This window comes from Oncorhynchus masou, chromosome 12, assembly GCF_036934945.1.
Source record: "Oncorhynchus masou masou isolate Uvic2021 chromosome 12, UVic_Omas_1.1, whole genome shotgun sequence".
In the NCBI taxonomy this organism is placed as follows: Eukaryota; Metazoa; Chordata; class Actinopteri; order Salmoniformes; family Salmonidae; genus Oncorhynchus; species Oncorhynchus masou.
In genome coordinates, this window is record NC_088223.1 from 93,675,149 (window position 1) to 93,695,438 (window position 20,290).

At 47.4% G+C, this 20,290-nt stretch overlaps 1 protein-coding gene across 1 annotated transcript in view; it reads left to right on the forward strand.

Moving 5' to 3' along the window:
• The window catches only part of LOC135549435 (stAR-related lipid transfer protein 13-like), an 85,214-nt gene that overhangs the window by 43,780 nt on the left and 21,144 nt on the right, over positions 1-20,290 (forward strand). The window contains 5 exon segments of the mRNA XM_064979404.1: positions 7,092-7,163; positions 8,677-8,774; positions 10,195-10,199; positions 12,216-12,279; positions 16,934-17,206. Coding sequence (XP_064835476.1) covers positions 7,092-7,163; positions 8,677-8,774; positions 10,195-10,199; positions 12,216-12,279; positions 16,934-17,206 — 512 coding nt within the window.

Below are 20,290 nucleotides of genomic sequence, written 5' to 3' on the forward strand. Positions count from 1 at the left end.
TGTTGGGGTTGAGGTAGATATGATGGGGTTGAGGTAGATGTGTTGGGGTTGAGGTAGATATGACGGGGTTCAGGTAGATGTGTTGGGGATGAGGTAGATATGATGGGGTTGAGGTAGATGTGTTGGGGTTGAGGTAGATATGATGGGGTTGAGGTAGATATGATGGGGTTGAGGTAGATATGATGGGGTTGAGGTAGATATGATGGGGTTGAGGTAGATATGATGGGGTTGAAGTAGATATGATGGGGTTGAGGAAGATGTGTTGGGGTTGAGGTAGATGTGATGGGGTTGAGGTAGATGTGATGGGGTTGAGGTAGATATGATGTGGTTGAGGTAGATGTGTTGGGGTTGGGGTTGTGGTTGTGAGGCTGGTTGGAGGTATTGCCAAATTCTCTAGAACAGCTTTTAATAGAGAAATGAACATTAAATTCTCTGCCAACAGCTCTGGTGGACATTCCTGCAGTCAGCATGCCAACTGCACTCTCCCTCAAAACATGACACATTTGTGGCATTGTGTTGCGTGACAAAACTGCATATTTTATAGTGGCCTTTTATTGTCCCCAGCACAAGGTGCACCTGTGTAATGATCATACTGTTTAATCATCTTCTTGATATGCCACACCTGTCAGGTGGATGGATTATCTTGGCAAAGGAGAAATACTCACTAACAGGGATGTAAACACATTTGTGCACAAAAAAATTGAGAGAAATAAGCTTTATGTGCCTATGGAACATTTCTGGGATCTTTAATTTCAGCTCATGAAACATTTGACATGTTTACGTTTATATTTTACTTCAGTATATCTTCTTAAAGGTGATTTCAACCACAGGAGGCTGGTGGCACCTTAATTGGGGAGGACTGGTTTGTGGTAATGACCATTCCATTCGCTCTGTTCCAGCCCATTACTATTAGCCGTTATCCCCCCCCCCCCAACAACCTCCTGTGTTTTTAAACCTAACCCTAATCTGAACTCTAACCTGAACCACACTGCTAACCTTATACCTGACCATAACCTTAAATTAAGACCAAAAAAAAGCACATTTTTGTTTGAATTCATTTTTATGATATAGCATTTTTTTTTTGGGGGGGGGGGCTAATCGCTGACAGAGGCTCTTGTCTGACAGAGAGATAGGGGGGGGGGGGCCGTGAGAGCAGCAGGAAACTTCAAAAACCCCTCACTCACATCTGGCATTGTCACACACACAGAGAGAGAGAGAGAGAGCATGTGTGTATCCAGGCTGACTTCAAACATCCGTCATACATTCACTGTGAGGGATAGAAGAACAGGGGACCTTACAATCATGCACTGAAGCGGTAACCTAAAATAAAGTGTATTACGTTTTACGGCTTTCCCCTTATTAAAACACCCTCTCTTGGTACAGTAAGGTGACGCGGCGGACCAGGTGGAGAAACGCTATTGCGGGAGGAAGCCCGCTCCACCCAGCCAGACAGCTATCAGGGGATTAAACGGGAAAAAATACGATTTTCGGTGTCATTGTAGTTTATTTGTGCGTGGAAACCGAGTCTCCGTGTGCTAGTAGTTGTAGTATTAATAATATGATGTGTCGTCGTTTACAATGACGACGAAGCGAAAGTCAGCCAAGCTCCAGCTGCGCCGGTCGATCAGCGAGCAGCTGCGGGACTCCACGTCCAAGGCTTGGCATCTACTGTGGAGGAATGTCCGAGAGAGGCGCTTGGCAGGTCAGTCAATTGGGGCTTTTCGCTTCTCTGTTAACTATATAACCTAACTTTAAAACCCGCCCGGCATAGAACACACCATTAGGCTACATTGATGTAATCTCCGCACTGCAAATGTATGAATTTAAACCTGTGCGGGGATGAATGAATTAAGAAACATTGAGTTTATCTTGGGGCTTAATATAATAATAATAAGAATAATAACAGTATATGTAGAAATTCGCCTGTGATTCGTGACTATGGTAACCTCGGTGTGTGTGAAGACAAGGGCCAGTATTTTGGGAAGCTCATGGTCAACTGTAGCCTAGTGCCCATTCATAACAAGCTGTGCATAAATAGGTGCCCTGTAGGCTTTTCTTTAGATCTGACAGTAGTCGTGTGCCAGTGGCCAATCGTGGGATTTAAGCCTTTATTAGTAGATTGGGTAGGCCTAATTTTATCGATAATATTTATTAAACCGTCAACGGGCTATAGATTGTTTATATTCAGATCGTTTCCAAGATTCGCCAACGCACCAGGTTGTTTTTAGGTCATTGTGTTTGTTGCTACACCTCCTGGGTGGGTCACTGCGCATAGCTCCTGTGTGTGTGTTTCAGCTGTCTGCCATAATCTGCTTAATGTAATTACAAAGTGGTCTGCCTTTTAAGCAAATTATAGCAAAACATTCCTTCATTCACATCCGAAATCGTACCCCCCAACCCCACCTAACCTTACACTGTTACTAGGGCTCTACAGCTAACCCTACACTGTCACTAGAGCTCTACAGCTAACACACAGGGAGGTCTGGAGGTTCCGTCATGGGGAGGTCTGGAGAGTTGCCCACTGGGATGTCTCTTCTCCCGAGGAGTGGTCTGGAGAGAGGTAACAGGACTCTTGAGACTGGAGCTGGCAGGGCAGGGCACTAACTGGGGTGGCCAGCAGAGACACGAAGGTGGTGACAGGCAAGTCCCACCAGGCAAGGGCTGACGGAGCCGGGCCAGTCTGATCATTCTGAATCAACCTGGGGTCAGGCAGACCCCACTAGACTGTGGCAGGCTGGACATTGAAGGTAGGAGGTATTAAATCCCACCAGGTAGGGGCCGAATTACATTCTGATAGGTCGGCTGGAGTAGGGTGCTCTCTCAGGGTGATCTGGTACTGTAGCTCCTCTGTCCCTGGAGAAGGCTGTAGCGCCAGTGTGAGGGACTCTAATGTTGAAAGTCGTCTGGAGAACAGTGGCATGGTGCTCCCCCAGTGCTGGAGAACAGCGGCACGGTGCTCCCCCAGGGCTGGAGAACAGCGGTATGGTGCTCCCCCAGGGCTGGAGAACAGTGGCATGGTGCTCCCCCAGGGCTGGAGAACAGCGGTACAGTGCTCCCCCAGGGCTGGAGAACAGTGGCACGGTGCTCCCCCAGGGCTGGAGAACAGTGGTATGGTGCTCCCCCAGGGCTGGAGAACAGTGGTACAGTGCTCCCCCAGGGCTGGAGAACAGCGGTACAGTGCTCCCCCAGGGCTGGAGAACAGTGGCACGGTGCTCCCCCAGGGCTGGAGAACAGCGGTATGGTGCTCCTCCAGGGCTGGAGAACAGTGGCACGGTGCTCCCCCAGGGGTGGAGAACAGTGGCACGGTGCTCCCCCAGGGCTGGAGAACAGTGGCACGGTGCTCCCCCAGGGCTGGAGAACAGTGGCACGGTGCTCCCCCAGGGCTGGAGAACAGTGGTACGGTGCTCCCCCAGGGTGAGCTCTGTTAGCTCCTCCGTCCCTGCAGAAGGCTCTTGCACCACTGTGGGCCTCCACAACAAGGGGCAGATCGGGAGAAGGGCCTTGGTCAGGGAGGTGACCAAGGACCTAATGGTCCCTCTGACAGAGCTTCATAGTTCCTCTGTGGAGACGGAGAACCTTCCAGAAGGACAACCAGCACTCCACCAATCAGGCCTTTATGATAGAGTGGCCAGACGGAAGCCACTCCTCAGTAAAAGGCACATGACAGCCTGCTTGGAGTTTCTAAAAGGCAACTAAAAGACTCAGACCGAGAAACAAGATTCTCTGGTCTGATGTTACCAAGATTGAACTCTTTGGCCTGAATACCAATCGTCACGTCTGGAGGAAACCTGGCACCATCCCTACGGTGAAGCATGGTGGTGGCAGCATCATGCTGTGGGGATGTTTTTCAGCGGCAGGGACTGGGAGACTAGTCAGGATCGAGGGAAAGATGAACGGAGCAAAGTACAGGGAGATCCTTAATGAAAACCTGCTCCAGAACGCTCAGGACCTCGGACTGGAGCGAAGATCCACCTTCCAACAGGACATTGACCCTAAGCACACAGCCAAGATAACGCAGGAGTGACTTCAGGACAAGTTTCTGAATGTCCTTGAGTGGCCCAGCCAGAGCCTGTACCAGAACCCGATTGAACATCTCTGGAGAGACCTGAAAATAGCTGTGCAGCGACACTCCCCATCCAACCTGACAGAGCTTGAGAGGATCTGCAGAGAAGAATGGGAGAAACTCCACAAATACAGATGTGCCAAGCTTGTAGCGTCAAACCCAAGAAGGGTACGATCAGAGGTCCTCCATCTTATTATCTAGTGACTGTACATTAGCCAGTAGAATGGAGGGTACGATCAGAGGTCCTCCATCTTATTATCTAGTGACTGTACTCTATTACCATCTCCCCTCTATAACTACGTCCCCTCTATTACTGCCTCCCCTCTATTACTACCTCCCCTCTATAACTACCTCCCCTCTATAACTACCTCCCCTCTATTACTACCTCCCCTCTATTACTACCTCCCCTCTATTACTGCCTCCCCTCTATTACTGCCTCCCCTCTATTACTACCTCCCCTCTATTACTGCCTCCCCTCTATTACTGCCTCCCCTCTATTACGCCCTCCCCTCTATTACTACCTCCCATCTATTACTACCTCCCCTCCTCCCCTCTATTACTACCTCCCCTCTATTACTACAACCCCACCTCCCCTCTATTACTGCCTCCCCTCTATTACTGCCTCCCCTCTATTACTGCCTCCCCTCTATTACGCCCTCCCCTCTATTACTACCTCCCATCTATTACTACCTCCCCTCCTCCCCTCTATTACTACCTCCCCTCTATTACTACAACCCCACCTCCCCTCTATTACTGCCTCCCCTCTATTACTGCCTCCCCTCTATTACTGCCTCCCCTCTATTACTGCCTCCCCTCTATTACTACCTCCCATCTATTACTACCTCCCCTCCTCCCCTCTATAACTCCCTCCCCTCTATTACTGCCTCCCCTCTATTACTGCCTCCCCTCTATTACTACCTCCCCTCTATAACTACCTCCCCTCTATTACTGCCTCCCCTCTATTACTGCCTCCCCTCTATTACTGCCTCCCCTCTATTACTGCCTCCCCTCTATTACTGCCTCCCCTCTATTACTACCTCCCCTCCTCCCCTCTATTACTGCCTCCCCTCTATTACTGCCTCCCCTCTATTACTACCTCCCCTCTATTAATGCCTCCCCTCTATTACTGCCTCCCCTCTATTACTACCTCCCCTCTATTACTACCTCCCCTCTATTACTACCTCCCCTATATTACTACCTCCCCTCTATTACTACCTCCCCTCTATAACTACCTCCCCTCCTCCCCTCTATTACTACCTCCCCTCTATTACTACCTCCCCTCTATTACTACCTCCCCTCTATTACTGCCTCCCCTCTATTACTGCCTCCCTTCTATTACGCCCTCCCCTCTATTACTGCCTCCCCTCTATTACTGCCTTCCCTCCTCCCCTCTATTACTACCTCCCCTGTATTACTACCTCCCCTCCTCCCCTCTATTACTACCTCCCCTCTATTACTACCTCCCCTCTATTACTACCTCCTCTCCTCCCCTCTATTAATGCCTCCCCTCTATTACTACCTCCCCTCTATTACTACCTCCCCTCCTCCCCTCTATTACTACCTCCCCTCTATTACTACCTCCCCTCTATTAATGCCTCCCCTCTATTACTACCTCCCCTCTATTACCATCTCCCCTCTATTACTACCTCCCCTCTATTACTACCTCCCCTCCTCCCCTCTATTACTACCTCCCCTCTATTACCATCCCCACTCTATTACTACCTCCCCTCTATTACTACCTCCCTTTTAACGTAATGTCGCAATGAAGTGATATAAATGGATGTAATGATGCAGCCGAGCCACCAGAGGGAGGCAAATACACGTTTATTCAACAGAGGACTTTGACCGGAAGGTCTGGAGCTTTTTCTTCTGTCATATAAAACGGTGTGTAATCAATAAATTAAGGGATATAAATATATACCTATATTTTAAAAGTAATTCTAGTGCCCGATTTTCAGGGACTGTCAGCTGATAGATGTTTTAAGTACCTTACTTTGATTGTTTTCAATAAAATTTGTCAAAACTAAAAGAAATAGCAAATGCTCAAGCAAGAATTTAGCTCGGACTGTCTGGGAAACGTTTTAGTGGCAGAGAGGTTTTGAACTCTCTGATTGGTCTATACACTAATTTAGATCCTGGTGATGTCACCAAGCCAAAACTCCATCCCACCAACACGGGCTGACATTTTTAAGACAGTCTGTTAAAACAGCTTTTACGCTAAAAAAGAACATTTATCATCATTATTACAATTTCACAGTATAATTCACATTTGATTGACCTGGACCTTTTGATGGATATAAAGGACTATAAATGAACCCACGTGTCTCAGTGTGTCTCTGTCTCTGATCAGTCCCTGAGGAGACGGTTCAGGGCTCTAAACCCTCTGTGCTATTAAGGAATGCTGAATAGATACAATGGGATTCACGCATTGGACATTCACATGTCTCAGAGCACTTCAATACTAACATGGATACCGTTCTGTTTCTCCAACGTTTCAGTCTATATTTCTCTCCCTGTTTCACTCTTTCAGTCATTGCATCTCTCTCTCGCTCTGTCTCTATCCTTCTCTCTCTCTCTTTCCTCTCTCACTCTCTCACTCTCTCTTTCCTCTCTCTCTCTCTCTCTCTCTCTCTCTCTTTCTCTCTCTCTCTCTTACCTTCTCTCTCTTTCCTCTCTTTTCTCTCTCTGTCTTTTCTCTCTCTCTCTTCTTTCTCTCTCTCTCTCTCTCTCACTTTCCTCTCTCTGTCTTTTCTCTCTTTTGATCTCTCTCCTCTCTTTGTCTTTTCTCTCTCTCTCTTTCTCTCTCCTTTCTCTCTCTCACTCTCTCACTCTCTCTTTCCTCTCTCTCTCTCTCTCTCTCTCTCTCTCTCTCTCTCTCATACTCTCTCTCTCTCTCTCTCTCTCTTGTTTTTCTCTTATTTTTTACATCAATAAAGGAATTATTGGCAGAAGCATAAACAGAGGCTTACAAAGCTGCTTAACTGTGTGTCTGTATTCCTCATGTGCCTCTCCCCCCCCCCTCTTCCAGAGATTGAGGCCAAGGAGGCTTGTGATTGGCTAAGGGCTGCAGGGTTTCCACACTACGCCCAGCTCTACGAAGGTATGCACACACACACTACGCCCTGCTCTACGAAGGTATGCACACACACACTACGCCCTGCTCTACGAAGGTATGCACACACACACTACGCCCTGCTCTACGAAGGTATGCACACACACACTACGCCCTGCTCTACGAAGGTATGCACACACACACTACGCCCAGCTCTACGTAGGTATGCACACACACTGTACGCCCTGCTCTACGAAGGTATGCACACACACAGTACGCCCTGCTCTACGAAGGTATGCACACACACACTACGCCCTGCTCTACGTAGGTATGCACACACACACTACGCCCAGCTCACACACAGTACACACACAGTACGCCCAGCTCTACGTATGCACACACACACACACACACTACGCCCTGCTCTACGAAGGTATGCACACACACACTAGGCCCAGCTCTACGAAGGTATGCACACACACACTACGCCCAGCTCTACGAAGGTATGCACACACACACTACGCCCTGCTCTACGTAGGTATGCACACACACACTACGCCCTGCTCTACACACACACTACGCCCAGCTCTACGAGGTATGCACACACACACTAGGCCCTGCTCTACGAAGGTATGCACACACACACTACGCCCAGCTCTACGAAGGTATGCACACACACACTACGCCCAGCTCTATGAAGGTATGCACACACACACTACGCCCTGCTCTACGAAGGTATGCACACACACACTACGCCCTGCTCTACGAAGGTATGCACACACACAGTACGCCCTGCTCTACGAAGGTATGCACACACACACACTACGCCCTGCTCTACGAAGGTATGCACACACACACTACGCCCAGCTCTATGAATGTATGCACACACACACTACGCCCTGCTCTACGTAGGTATGCACACACACAGCAGCCCACTGTACGGGATAGAAAGCTGTTATCCTGTCTGTCCGTGGTGGCCAATAGGGTGTGGGTACCAGAACCGCGGGCAAATGCATGATGAGTTCAGATCTCTCTCTCTCCCCCCTTATCTCTCTCTCTCTCCCCCCTTATCTCTCTCTCTCCCCCCTTATCTCTCTCTCTCCCCCTTATCTCTCTCTCTCCCCCCTTATCTCTCTCTCTCCCCCTTATCTCTCTCTCTCCCCCTTATCTCTCCTCCCCCTTATCTCTCTCTCTCTCCCCCCTTATCTCTCTCTCTCCCCCTTATCTTACCCCCTTATCTCTCTCTCTCTCCCCCTTATCTCTCTCTCTCCCCCCTTATCTCTCTCTCTCCCCCCTTATCTCTCTCTCTCCCCCCCTTATCTCTCCCCCCCCTTATCTCTCTCTCCCCCCTTATCTCCCCCCCCCTTATCTCTTATCTCTCTCTCCCCCTTATCTCTCTCTCTCTCCCCCCCCCCTTATCTCTCTCTCTCTCCCCCTTATCTCTCTCTCTCTCCTCCTTATCTCTCTCTCTCCCCCCTTATCTCTCTCTCTCTTCCCCCTTATCCTTATCTCTCACCCTCTTTCCCCCTTATCTCTCTCTCTCCCCACTTCTCTCTCTCAGACTCCCAGTTTCCTATAGATATCTCGTCAGTAAGGAGGGACCATGACTTCTTGGACAGAGACCTGGTTCTCTCTCTCCCCCTTATCTCTCACTCTCTTGTGCCGGTAAGAGACTCACACACAGATATCACACACGTAAGGACACGTGACACACAGAGACACGGTACACACGTACCGGTAAGAGACACACACACACACACACACACACACACACACACACACACACACACACACACACACACACACACACACACACACACACACACACACACACACACACACACACACACACACACACACACTAACAACAGGAGAGTTTGACATGGTTCTGTCTCTAGATGGATGTATTATATCTACTTAGTCCCGTTAGGTTGTTTGTGGTATATATATATATACAATGCCTTTTTTTAATTGTTGTTCTGTTGTGATTTCACAAAGACCAGTTTTTTAACATGTGGATTTATTGACATGCCTGTTGTATTTTGTATCTTTGATAGGCTGTATTTTTTTATGCTTCGTTTTCTACTATGAAAGACAAGTGAACAAGGATTTGTTCATATCAGATGACGTTTATTCCCATTTATCTTTATGCTTAAGGAGCACTCTGAGGAACATTTAAGCTCAGCAGGAAGTGAAACCTTTTCAGAGTAACGCTATCCATGACATGCTAACTAGCTAGCTGCGACATGCTACTGAAGGCGTCCTCTACGTACACGACACCTAAGCGTGAAAAGTAGTGCCAGCAGTGTTGAATCGATGGGGTGTGGCCTTGTGTGTGTTACTATGACTACAGTGTTGAATCGATGGGGTGTGGCCTTGTGTGTGTTACTATAACTACATATCCTCTATTACCAACATGAGTATTTGGGAAACAATCTGTAGCATGTAGCATTTTAGCTAGTCAGTTTGCTTTTTTAAAAACTTTTTTAAAATGCAACCTCTACACTCTAACCACTAGACTACCTACCGCCCCTACACTCTAACCACTAGACTACCTGCCCCCCCTACACTCTAACCACTAGGATACCTGCGGCCTCTACACTCTAACCACGAGGCTACCTGCCTCCTCTACACTCTAACCACTAGACTACCTGCCCCCCCTACATCAACCCCTACATCATGGGTTCTAATCCCATGATAAAGTGCAGGGAGATGGGTTCTAATCCCATGATAAAGTGCTGGGAGATGGGTTCTAATCCCATGATAAAGTGCAGGGAGATGGGTTCTAATCCCATGATAAAGTGCAGGGAGATGGGTTCTAATCCCATGATAAAGTGCAGGGAGATGGGTTCTAATCCCATGATAAAGTGCAGGGAGATAGGTTCTAATCCCATGATAAAGTGCAGGGAGATGGGTTCTAATCCCATGATAAAGTGCAGGGAGATGGGTTCTAATCTCTTTGATAAAATGTCAGGGTGATGGGTTCTAATCTGTGATAAAGTGCCTGAGGAGATGTCTTCTGTGTCCCATGATAATGTCTCTCTGTGTGAGGGAGATGTCTTCTAATGACCTGATAAAGTGCAGGTGAATGTCTCTCTCTGAGATGAGGAATGTCTAATCCCTGTGTGACCTGAGGAGATGTTCTAATCCCATGATAAAGTGCAGGTGTGACCTGAGGTTCTAATCCCATGATAAAGTGCAGGTGTGATAGGTTCTAATCCCATGATAAAGTGCAGGTGTGAGATAGGTTCTAATCCCATGATAAAGTGCAGGTGACCTGAGATATGTTCTAATCCCATGATAAATGTGCTCTGTGTGACCTGGGTTCTGTCTCCCATGATAAAGTCTCAGGGAGATGGGTTCTAATCTGTGTGATAAATGTGCAGGTGTGATGAGGTTCTAATCCCATGATAAAGTGCAGGTGTGACCTGAGGTGTCTCTCCCATGATGTGACCTGGGAGATGGGTTCTAATCCCATGATAAAGTGCAGTGGGATGAGGTTCTCTCCCATGATAAAGTGACCTGGGAATGTCTTCTGTGTCCCATGATAAATGTGCAGGGTGATGAGGTTCTAATCCCATGATAACCTGCAGGGAGATGGGTTCTAATCCCTGATAAATGTCTCAGTGTGACCTGAGGAATGTCTCTCTCATGTAAAGTGCAGGAATGTCTTCTAATCCCACCTGAGATAATGTCTCTCTGGTGACCTGAGGAATTCTAATCCCATGATAAAGTGCAGGGTGATAGGTTCTAATCTCTGATAAAGTGACCTGGGATGTCTTCTGTGTGACCTGATAAATGTGCAGGTGAGATGAGGAATGTCTCTCTGTGATAAAGTGCAATGTCTCTCTCTTTGTGACGTAATAATGTCTCTCTGTGTGACATAAGGAATGTCTCTCTCTCTGTGACGTAATAATGTCTCTCTCTGTGACCTGAGGAATGTCTCTCTCTGTGTGACCTGAGGAATGTCTCTCTCTGTGTGACCTGAGGAATGTCTCTCTGTGTGACCTGAGGAATGTCTCTCTGTGTGACCTGAGGAATGTCTCTCTCTCTGTGACCTGAGGAATGTCTCTCTGTGTGACCTGAGGAATGTCTCTCTCTCTGTGTGACCTGAGGAATGTCTATCTTTGTGTGACCTGAGGATTGTCTCTCTGTGTGACATAAGGAATGTCTCTCTCTCTGTGACGTAATAATGTCTCTCTGTGTGACCTGAGGAATGTCTCTCTGTGTGACCTGAGGAATGTCTCTCTGTGTGACCTGAGGAATGTCTCTCTGTGTGACCTGAGGAATGTCTCTCTGTGTGACCTGAGGAATGTCTCTCTCTGTGTGACCTGAGGAATGTCTCTCTGTGTGACCTGAGGAATGTCTCTCTGTGTGACCTGAGGAATGTCTCTCTCTCTGTGACCTGAGGAATGTCTCTCTGTGTGACCTGAGGAATGTCTCTCTCTCTGTGTGACCTGAGGAATGTCTATCTTTGTGTGACCTGAGGATTGTCTCTCTGTGTGACATAAGGAATGTCTCTCTCTCTGTGACGTAATAATGTCTCTCTGTGTGACCTGAGGAATGTCTCTCTGTGTGACCTGAGGAATGTCTCTCTGTGTGACCTGAGGAATGTCTCTCTGTGTGACCTGAGGAATGTCTCTCTGTGTGACCTGAGGAATGTCTCTCTCTGTGTGACCTGAGGAATGTCTCTCTGTGTGACCTGAGGAATGTCTCTCTCTGTGTGACCTGAGGAATGTCTCTCTGTGTGACCTGAGGAATGTCTCTCTGTGTGACCTGAGGAATGTCTCTCTGTGTGACCTGAGGAATGTCTCTCTGTGTGACCTGAGGAATGTCTCTCTGTGTGACCTGAGGAATGTCTCTCTGTGTGACCTGAGGAATGTCTCTCTGTGTGACCTGAGGAATGTCTCTCTGTGTGACCTGAGGAATGTCTCTCTCTGTGACCTGAGGAATGTCTCTCTGTGTGACCTGAGGAATGTCTCTCTGTGTGACCTGAGGAATGTCTCTCTGTGTGACCTAAGGAATGTCTCTCTTTGTGACCTGAGGAATGTCTCTCTCTCTGTGACCTGAGGAATGTCTCTCTGTGTGTTGTTCTTTCAGACGTCTCAACACCCTGAACAAGTGTTGCTCCATGAAACTAGACGTCAGCCACCCCAGGAAGAAAGTGAGTTCCTCGATCCTTCTTCGTTCTATTCAAAGGGGCTTTATTGGCATGGGAAACATGTTTACTTTGCCAAAGCAAGTTAGATTAACAAAAGTGGGAGGATACAGATCAACATTAGATTTTAGCAGTAAATATTACGCTGAGAGAGGTTATAAAAAAGATAGAGACATTTCAGGTGTTATTTTATCAGTGTGCCAATAGTTGTAGTACAAATAGTAGGGGAAGATTTATTTATTTATCTGTTATTTTACCAGGTAAGTTGACTGAGAACACGTTCTCATTTGCAGCAACGACCTGGGGAATAGTTACAGGGGAGAGGAGGGGTATGAATGAGACAATTGTAAACTGGGGATTATTAGGTGACCGTGAAGGTTTGAGGGCCAGATTGGGAATTTAGCCAGGACACCGGGGTTAACACCCCTACTCTTACGATAAGTTCCATGGGATCTTTAATGACCTCAGAGAGTCAGGACACCCAGGCAGTGTCCCCAATCACTGCCCTAGGGCAATTGGGTTATTTATTTTAGACCAGAGGAAAGTGTGCCTCCTACTGGCCCTCCAACACCACCTGGTCTCCCATCCAGGGACTGACCAGGAACAACCCTACTTAGCTTCAGAAGCAAGCCAGCAGTGGTATGCAGGGTGATATGCAGGGTGATATGCAGGGTGATATGCAGGGTGGTATGCAGGGTGGTATGCAGGGTGATATGCAGGGTGGTATGCAGGGTGGTATGCAGGGTGATATGCAGGGTGATATGCAGGGTGGTATGCAGGGTGGTATGCAGGGTGATATGCAGGGTGGTATGCAGGGTGTTATGCAGGGTGAAATGCAGGGTGATATGCAGGGTGGTATGCAGGGTGGTGGTATGCAGGGTGATATGCAGGGTGGTATGCAGGGTGGTATGCAGGGTGGTATGCAGGGTGGTATGCAGGGTGATATGCAGGGTGGTATGCAGGGTGGTATGCAGGGTGGTATGCATGCAGGGTGGTATGCAGGGTGGTATGCAGGGTGATATGCAGGGTGGTATGCAGGGTGATATGCAGGGTGATATGCAGGGTGGTATGCAGGGTGGTATGCAGGGTGATATGCAGGGTGGTATGCAGGGTGATATGCAGGGTGGTATATGCAGGGTGATATGCAGGGTGATATGCAGGGTGGTATGCAGGGTGATATGCAGGGTGGTATGCAGGGTGGTATGCAGGGTGGTATGCAGGGTGGTATGCAGGGTGGTATGCAGGGTGATATGCAGGGTGATATGCAGGGTGGTATGCAGGGTGGTATGCAGGGTGATATGCAGGGTGGTATGCAGGGTGGTATGCAGGGTGGTATGCAGGGTGGTATGCAGGGTGATATGCAGGGTGGTATGCAGGGTGGTATGCAGGGTGGTATGCAGGGTGATATGCAGGGTGATATGCAGGGTGATATGCAGGGTGATATGCAGGGTGGTATGCAGGGTGATATGCAGGGTGATATGCAGGGTGGTATGCAGGGTGGTATGCAGGGTGATATGCAGGGTGGTATGCAGGGTGGTATGCAGGGTGGTATGCAGGGTGATATGCAGGGTGGTATGCAGGGTGGTATGCAGGGTGGTATGCAGGGTGATATGCAGGGTGGTATGCAGGGTGGTATGCAGGGTGGTATGCAGGGTGGTATGCAGGGTGGTATGCAGGGTGGTATGCAGGGTGGTATGCAGGGTGGTATGCAGGGTGGTATGCAGGGTGATATGCAGGGTGGTATGCAGGGTGGTATGCAGGGTGATATGCAGGGTGGTATGCAGGGTGGTATGCAGGGTGGTATGCAGGGTGATATGCAGGGTGGTATGCAGGGTGGTATGCAGGGTGATATGCAGGGTGGTATGCAGGGTGATATGGGGTATATGCAGGGTGGTATGCAGGGTGGTATGCAGGGTGATATGCAGGGTGATATGCAGGGTGATATGCAGGGTGGTATGCAGGGTGGTATGCAGGGTGGTATGCAGGGTGGTATGCAGGGTGGTATGCAGGGTGGTATGCAGGGTGGTATGCAGGGTGGTATGCAGGGTGATATGCAGGGTGATATGCAGGGTGATATGCAGGGTGATATGCAGGGTGGTATGCAGGGTGGTATGCAGGGTGGTATGCAGGGTGATATGCAGGGTGATATGCAGGGTGAGATGCAGGGTGATATGCAGGGTGATATGCAGGGTGGTATGCTGCTGGCAAGATAAAAAAAACAGATCATTTTGGTGGTATTGTTGTTTATGTTCCACCTTTTCTCTCTTCCCCTATCTGCAATACAACACTCCTTCCGTGGCCTCCAACTGCTCTTAAACGCTAGTAAAACCAAATGCATGCTTTTCAACCGATCGCTGCCTGCACCCGCATGCCCGACGAGCATCACCACCCTGGATGGTTCCGACCTAGAATATGTGGACATCTATAAGTACCTAGGTGTCTGGCTAGACTGTAAACTCTCCTTCCAGACTCATATCAAACATCTCCAATCGAAAATCAAATCTAGAGTCGGCTTTCTATTCCGTAACAAAGCCTCCTTCACTCACGCCGCCAAACTTACCCTTGTAAAACTGACTATCCTACCGATCCTCGACTTCGGCGACGTCATCTACAAAATAGCTTCCAACACTTGACTCAGCAAACTGGATGCAGTTTATCACACTGGTCACGATGGCAACACCCATCCGTAGCACGCGCTCCAGCAGGTGTATCTCACTGATCATCCCTAAAGCCAACACCTCATTTGGCCGCCTTTCGTTCCAGTACTCTGCTGCCTGTGACTGGAACGAATTGCAAAAATCCCTGAAGTTGGAGACTTTTATCTCCCTCACCAACTTCAAACATGTGCTATCTGAGCAGCTAACCGATCGCTGCAGCTGTACATAGTCTATTGGTAAATAGCCCACCCATTTTCACCTACCTCATCCCCACACTGTTTTTATTTATTTACTTTTCTGCTCTTTTGCACACCAGTATCTCTACCTGTACATGACCATCTGATCATTTATCACTCCAGTGCTAATCTGCAAAATTGTAATTATTCGCCTACCTCCTCATGCCTTTTGCACACAATGTATATAGACTCGCCTTTTTTTGTACTGTGTTATTGACTTGTTAATTGTTTACTCCATGTGTAACTCTGTGTTGTCTGTTCACACTGCTATACTTTATCTTGGCCAGGTCGCAGTTGCAAATGACAACTTGTTCTCAACTAGCCTAACTGGTTAAATAGAGGTGAAATAAAAACATCTGTCTCTGTCTGTCTGTCTGTCTGTCTGTCTGTCTGTCTGTCTGTCTGTCTGTCTGTCTGTCTGTCTGTCTGTCTGTCTGTCTGTCTGTCTGTTTGTCTGTTTGTCTGTTTGTCTGTTTGTCTGTTTGTCTGTCTGTCTGTCTGTCTGTCTGTCTGTCTGTCTGTCTGTCTGTCTGTCTCTCTCTCTCTCTCTGTCTCTGTCTCTGTCTCTGTCTCTGTCTCTCTCTCTGTCTCTCTCTCTGTCTCTCTGTCTCTGTCTCTCTCTCTGTCTCTCTCTCTGTCTCTCTCTCTGTCTCTGTCTCTATCTCTGTCTCTGTCCCTGTCTCTGTCTCTCTCTCTCTCTCTGTCTCTCTCGGTCTCCCTCTCTCTCTCTCTCTCTCTCTCTCTCTCTCTCTCTCTCTCTCTCTCTCATATGTATATTTCCTGTCCTTTATTATCTCCTAATTGGTGTCTTGGTGAATGAAGAAGTCAATTAAATGTCTTATTTTATCTCATCTTAACATCATTCACAGTGTATATGGAGCTGAGATAAGATGAGAGAAAATGTAGCATTTTGTTTGTTTGTCATTTTGTTGTTGTTCTTGGAATCCACAAAAATGAATGATACTACAGACTTTAATATTATGGGGAAGTGGATTGTGAGCTTTTACGTTGTTCAGAAGGTGCTGCCACCATGTGGTAACTTATGGATATAGCACCATTCAGTGAGAACAACCAAAGTTTTTGTTGTTGCACTTTGACCCATTTATAATAATAGGCCGCTTTTAATAATAGGCCGTTTTTTTAAAACTCAAAAATATTGAGTGTTTTGTGATTTTCATAAAGTAGTTTACGATTGAGAAATGTGTCTTGCAATATATCCCTTTCTGTGTTTTTCCGCCCAAGTTGGTGGCAGAACAGTGGGAAATTCTAATAGAATGGTAGCGACAAACTAAAGCCATGTTGTAAAGTGCATTTCACACTACGTTTGGATGATAATGGGATTTTAATGGGATTTTAAGGCTCGTATGAATGTCCTATAATGTTTGTCATCGTCGCAAATCAACTGCATTATACTTACAAAACACTTCAACTTCAACCAGCTCTTTGGCTAGCTTTTTGCTACAGCTTATATCAATTAGCTTGAGCATTCTAGCTAACAACAACTGCTGAAACCAAAATTCTTATTTTGCAAAGATCACAACCAAATATAATTTTAGAGACTGTTCAAGCAAGAATCAAAATATAATTGTAAGTATATTAGAACCCCAAAAGTTATTTTAAGAAGTAATGAAAATATACATCGAGGTTATGTTGAATGGGAGCAGATAGCAATCGCTTTCTTAGCGCTCATCTGTGTGTGGCGTTAGTGTGTCATGTGGAAAACGGTCTATAGTAAATACATGCTGTAATAAAATATACTTTCTCCAGACTGATGATTCAGACGAGGACCCGCTGACCTTTGAGTGGAACAGCCAGCACTGGTCCCGCCTCCAGGACATGCACTTCCTGCTGGGCTCGCCCAATGAGAGCAGCCCTGAGGGGCGTCAGGGCGAGGGGGAGGGACTCCTGCAGAGCACGGTTAGCAGTAAGAGCGTCTTAACGGACGTCAGCGAACCAGAGATCATGGATATATCCTCTCTTCACAGCCAAGAGTCTCTAGGAGCCTCGGTCTCTATGGCATCCCTGGTCGGGCCCTACCAGGTATGTCTGTCTTCGTGTCTGCCACCTATATCTCATGTACTCAATCAATCAAATGTATTTATAAAGCCCTTCTTACATCAGCTGATGTCTCAAAGTGCTGTACAGAAACCCAGCCTCAAACCCCAAACAGCAAGCAATGCAGGTGTAGAAGCACGGTGGCTAGGAAAAACTCCCTAGAAAGGCCAAAACCTAGGAAGAAACCTAGAGAGGAACCAGGCTATGAGGGGTGGCCAGTCCTCTTCTGGCTGTGCCGGGTGGAGATTATAACAGAACATGGCCAAGATGTTCAAACGTTCTTAAATGACCAGCAGGGTCAAATAATAATAATCACAGTGGTTGTAGAGGGTGCAACAGGTCAGCAACTCAGGAGTAAATGTCAGTTGGCTTTTCATAGCCGATCATTCAGAGTATCTCTACCGCTCCTGCTGTCTCTAGAGGGTTGAAAACAGCAGGTCTGGGACAGGTAGCACGTCCGGTGAACATGTCAGGGTTCCATAGCCGCAGGCAGAACAGTTGAAACTGGAGCAGCAGCACGGCCAGGTGGACTGGGGACAGCAAGGAGTCATCATGCCAGGTAGTTCTGAGGCATGGTCCTAGGGCTCAGGTCCTCCGAGAGAGAGAAAGAGAGAATTAGAGAGAGCATTCTTAAATTCACACAGGACACTGGATAAGATATAACAGACTAGACTGACCCTAGCCCCCCGACACATAAACTACTGCAGCATAAATACTGGAGGCTGAGACAGGAGGGGTCAGGAGACACTGTGGCCCCATCCGAGGACACCCCCGGACAGGGCCAAACAGTAAGAATATAACCCCACCCACTTTGCCAGAGCACAGCCCCCACACCACTAGAGGGATATCTTCAACCACCAACTTACCATCCTGAGACAAGGCCGACTATAGCCCACAAAGATCTCAAGGGGGGGCGCCAACCCTGACAGGAAGATCACGTCAGTGACTTAACCCACTCAAGTGACGCACCCCTCCACTCAATCATATGATCCACTGAAGAGATGAGTCTTCAGTAAAGACTTAAAGGTTGAGACCGAGTCTGCGTCTCTCACATGGGTAGGCAGACCGTTCCATAAAAATGGAGCTCTATAGGAGAAAGCCCTGCCTCCAGCTGTTTGCTTAGAAATTCTAGGGACAATTAGGAGGCCTGCGTCTTGTGACCGTAGCGTACGTGTAGGTATGTACGGCAGGACCAAATCAGAGAGATAGGTAGGATCAAGCCCATGTAATGCTTTGTAGGTTAGCAGTAAAACCTTGAAATCAGCCCTTGCCTTAACAGGAAGCCAGTGTAGGGAGCACTGGAGTAATATGATCAAATTTTTTGGTTCTAGTCAGGATTCTAGCAGCCGTATTTAGCACTAACTGAAGTTTATTTAGTGCTTTAGCCGGGTAGCCGGAAAGTAGAGCATTGCAGTAGTCTAACCTAGAAGTGACAAAAGCATGGATTAATATTTCTGCATCATTTTTGGACATAAAGTGAGGGACCTAGAACAAGCATCTCTGTTTTGTCTGAGTTTAAAAGTAGAACGTTTGCAGCCATCCACTTCCTTATGTCTGAAACACAGGCTTCTAGCGAGGTTCATTTTGGGGCTTGTTTCATGTTTCATTGATATGTACAGCTGTGTGTCGTCGACATAGCAGTGAAAGTTAACGTTATGTTTTCGAATGACATCCCCAAGAGGTAAAATATATAGTGACAACAATAGTGGTCCTAAAACAGAGCCTTGAGGAACACCGAAATTTACAGTTGATTTGTCAGAGGACAAACCATTCACAGAGACAAACTGATATCTTTTCGCAGATAAGATCTAAACCAGGCCAGAACTTGTCCGTGTAGACCAATTTGGGTTTCCAATCTCTCCAAAAGAATGTGGTGATTGATGGTATCAAAAGCAGCACTAAGGTCTAGGAGCACGAGGACAGATGCAGAGACTCGGTTTGATGCCATTAAAAGGTAATTTACCACCTTCACAAGTGCAGTCTCAGTGCTATGATGGGGTCTAAATCCAGACTGAAGCATTTTGTATACATTGTTTGTCTTCAGGAAGGCAGTGAGTTGCTGCGCAACAGCTTTTTCTAAAATTTGAGAGAAATGGGAGATTCGATATAGGCTGATAGTTTTTTATATTTTCCGGGTCAAGGTTTGGCTTTTTCAAGAGAGGCTTTATTACTACCACTTTTAGTGAGTTTGTTACACATCCGGTGGATAGAGAGCCGTTTATTATGTTCAACATAGGAGGGCCAAGCACAGGAAGCAGCTCTTTCAGTAGTTTAGTTGGAATAGGGTCCAGTATGCAGTTTGAAGGTTTAGAGGCCAAGACTATTTTCATCGATGTGTCAAGAGATATAGTACTAAAACACTTGAGTGTCTCCCTTGATCCGAGGTCCTGGCAGAGTTGTGCAGACTCAGGACAACTGAGCTTTGGAGAAATAAGCAGATTTGAAGAGAAGCCCGTAATTTGCTGTCTAATGATCATCATCTTTTTCCTCAAAGAAGTTCATCAATTTATCACTGCTGAAGTGAAAGCCATCCTCTCTTGGGGAATGTTGCTTTAAAAAAACAAAAAACATTTCGGATTGTTCTTATTTTCCTCAATTAAGTTGGAAAAATAGGATGATGGAGCAGCAGTGAGGGCTCTTCGATACTGCACGGTACTGTCTTTCCAAGCTAGTCAGAAGACTTCCAGTTTGGTGGAGCAGCAGTGAGGGCTCTTCGATACTGCACGGTACTGTCATTCCAAGCTAGTCAGAAGACTTCCAGTTTGGTGGAGCAGCAGTGAGGGCTCTTCGGTACTTTCCAAGCTAGTCAGAAGACTTTCAGTTTGGTGGAGCAGCAGTGAGGGCTCTTCGATACTGCACGGTACTGTCTTTCCAAGCTAGTCAGAAGACTTCCAGTTTGGTGGAGCAGCAGTGAGGGCTCTTCGATACGGCACGGTACTGTCTTTCCAAGCTAGTCAGAAGACTTCCAGTTTGGTGGAGCAGCAGTGAGGGCTCTTCGATACTGCACGGTACTGTCTTTCCAAGCTGGTCGGAAGACTTCCAGTTTGGTGGAATCCCATTTCTGGAAGC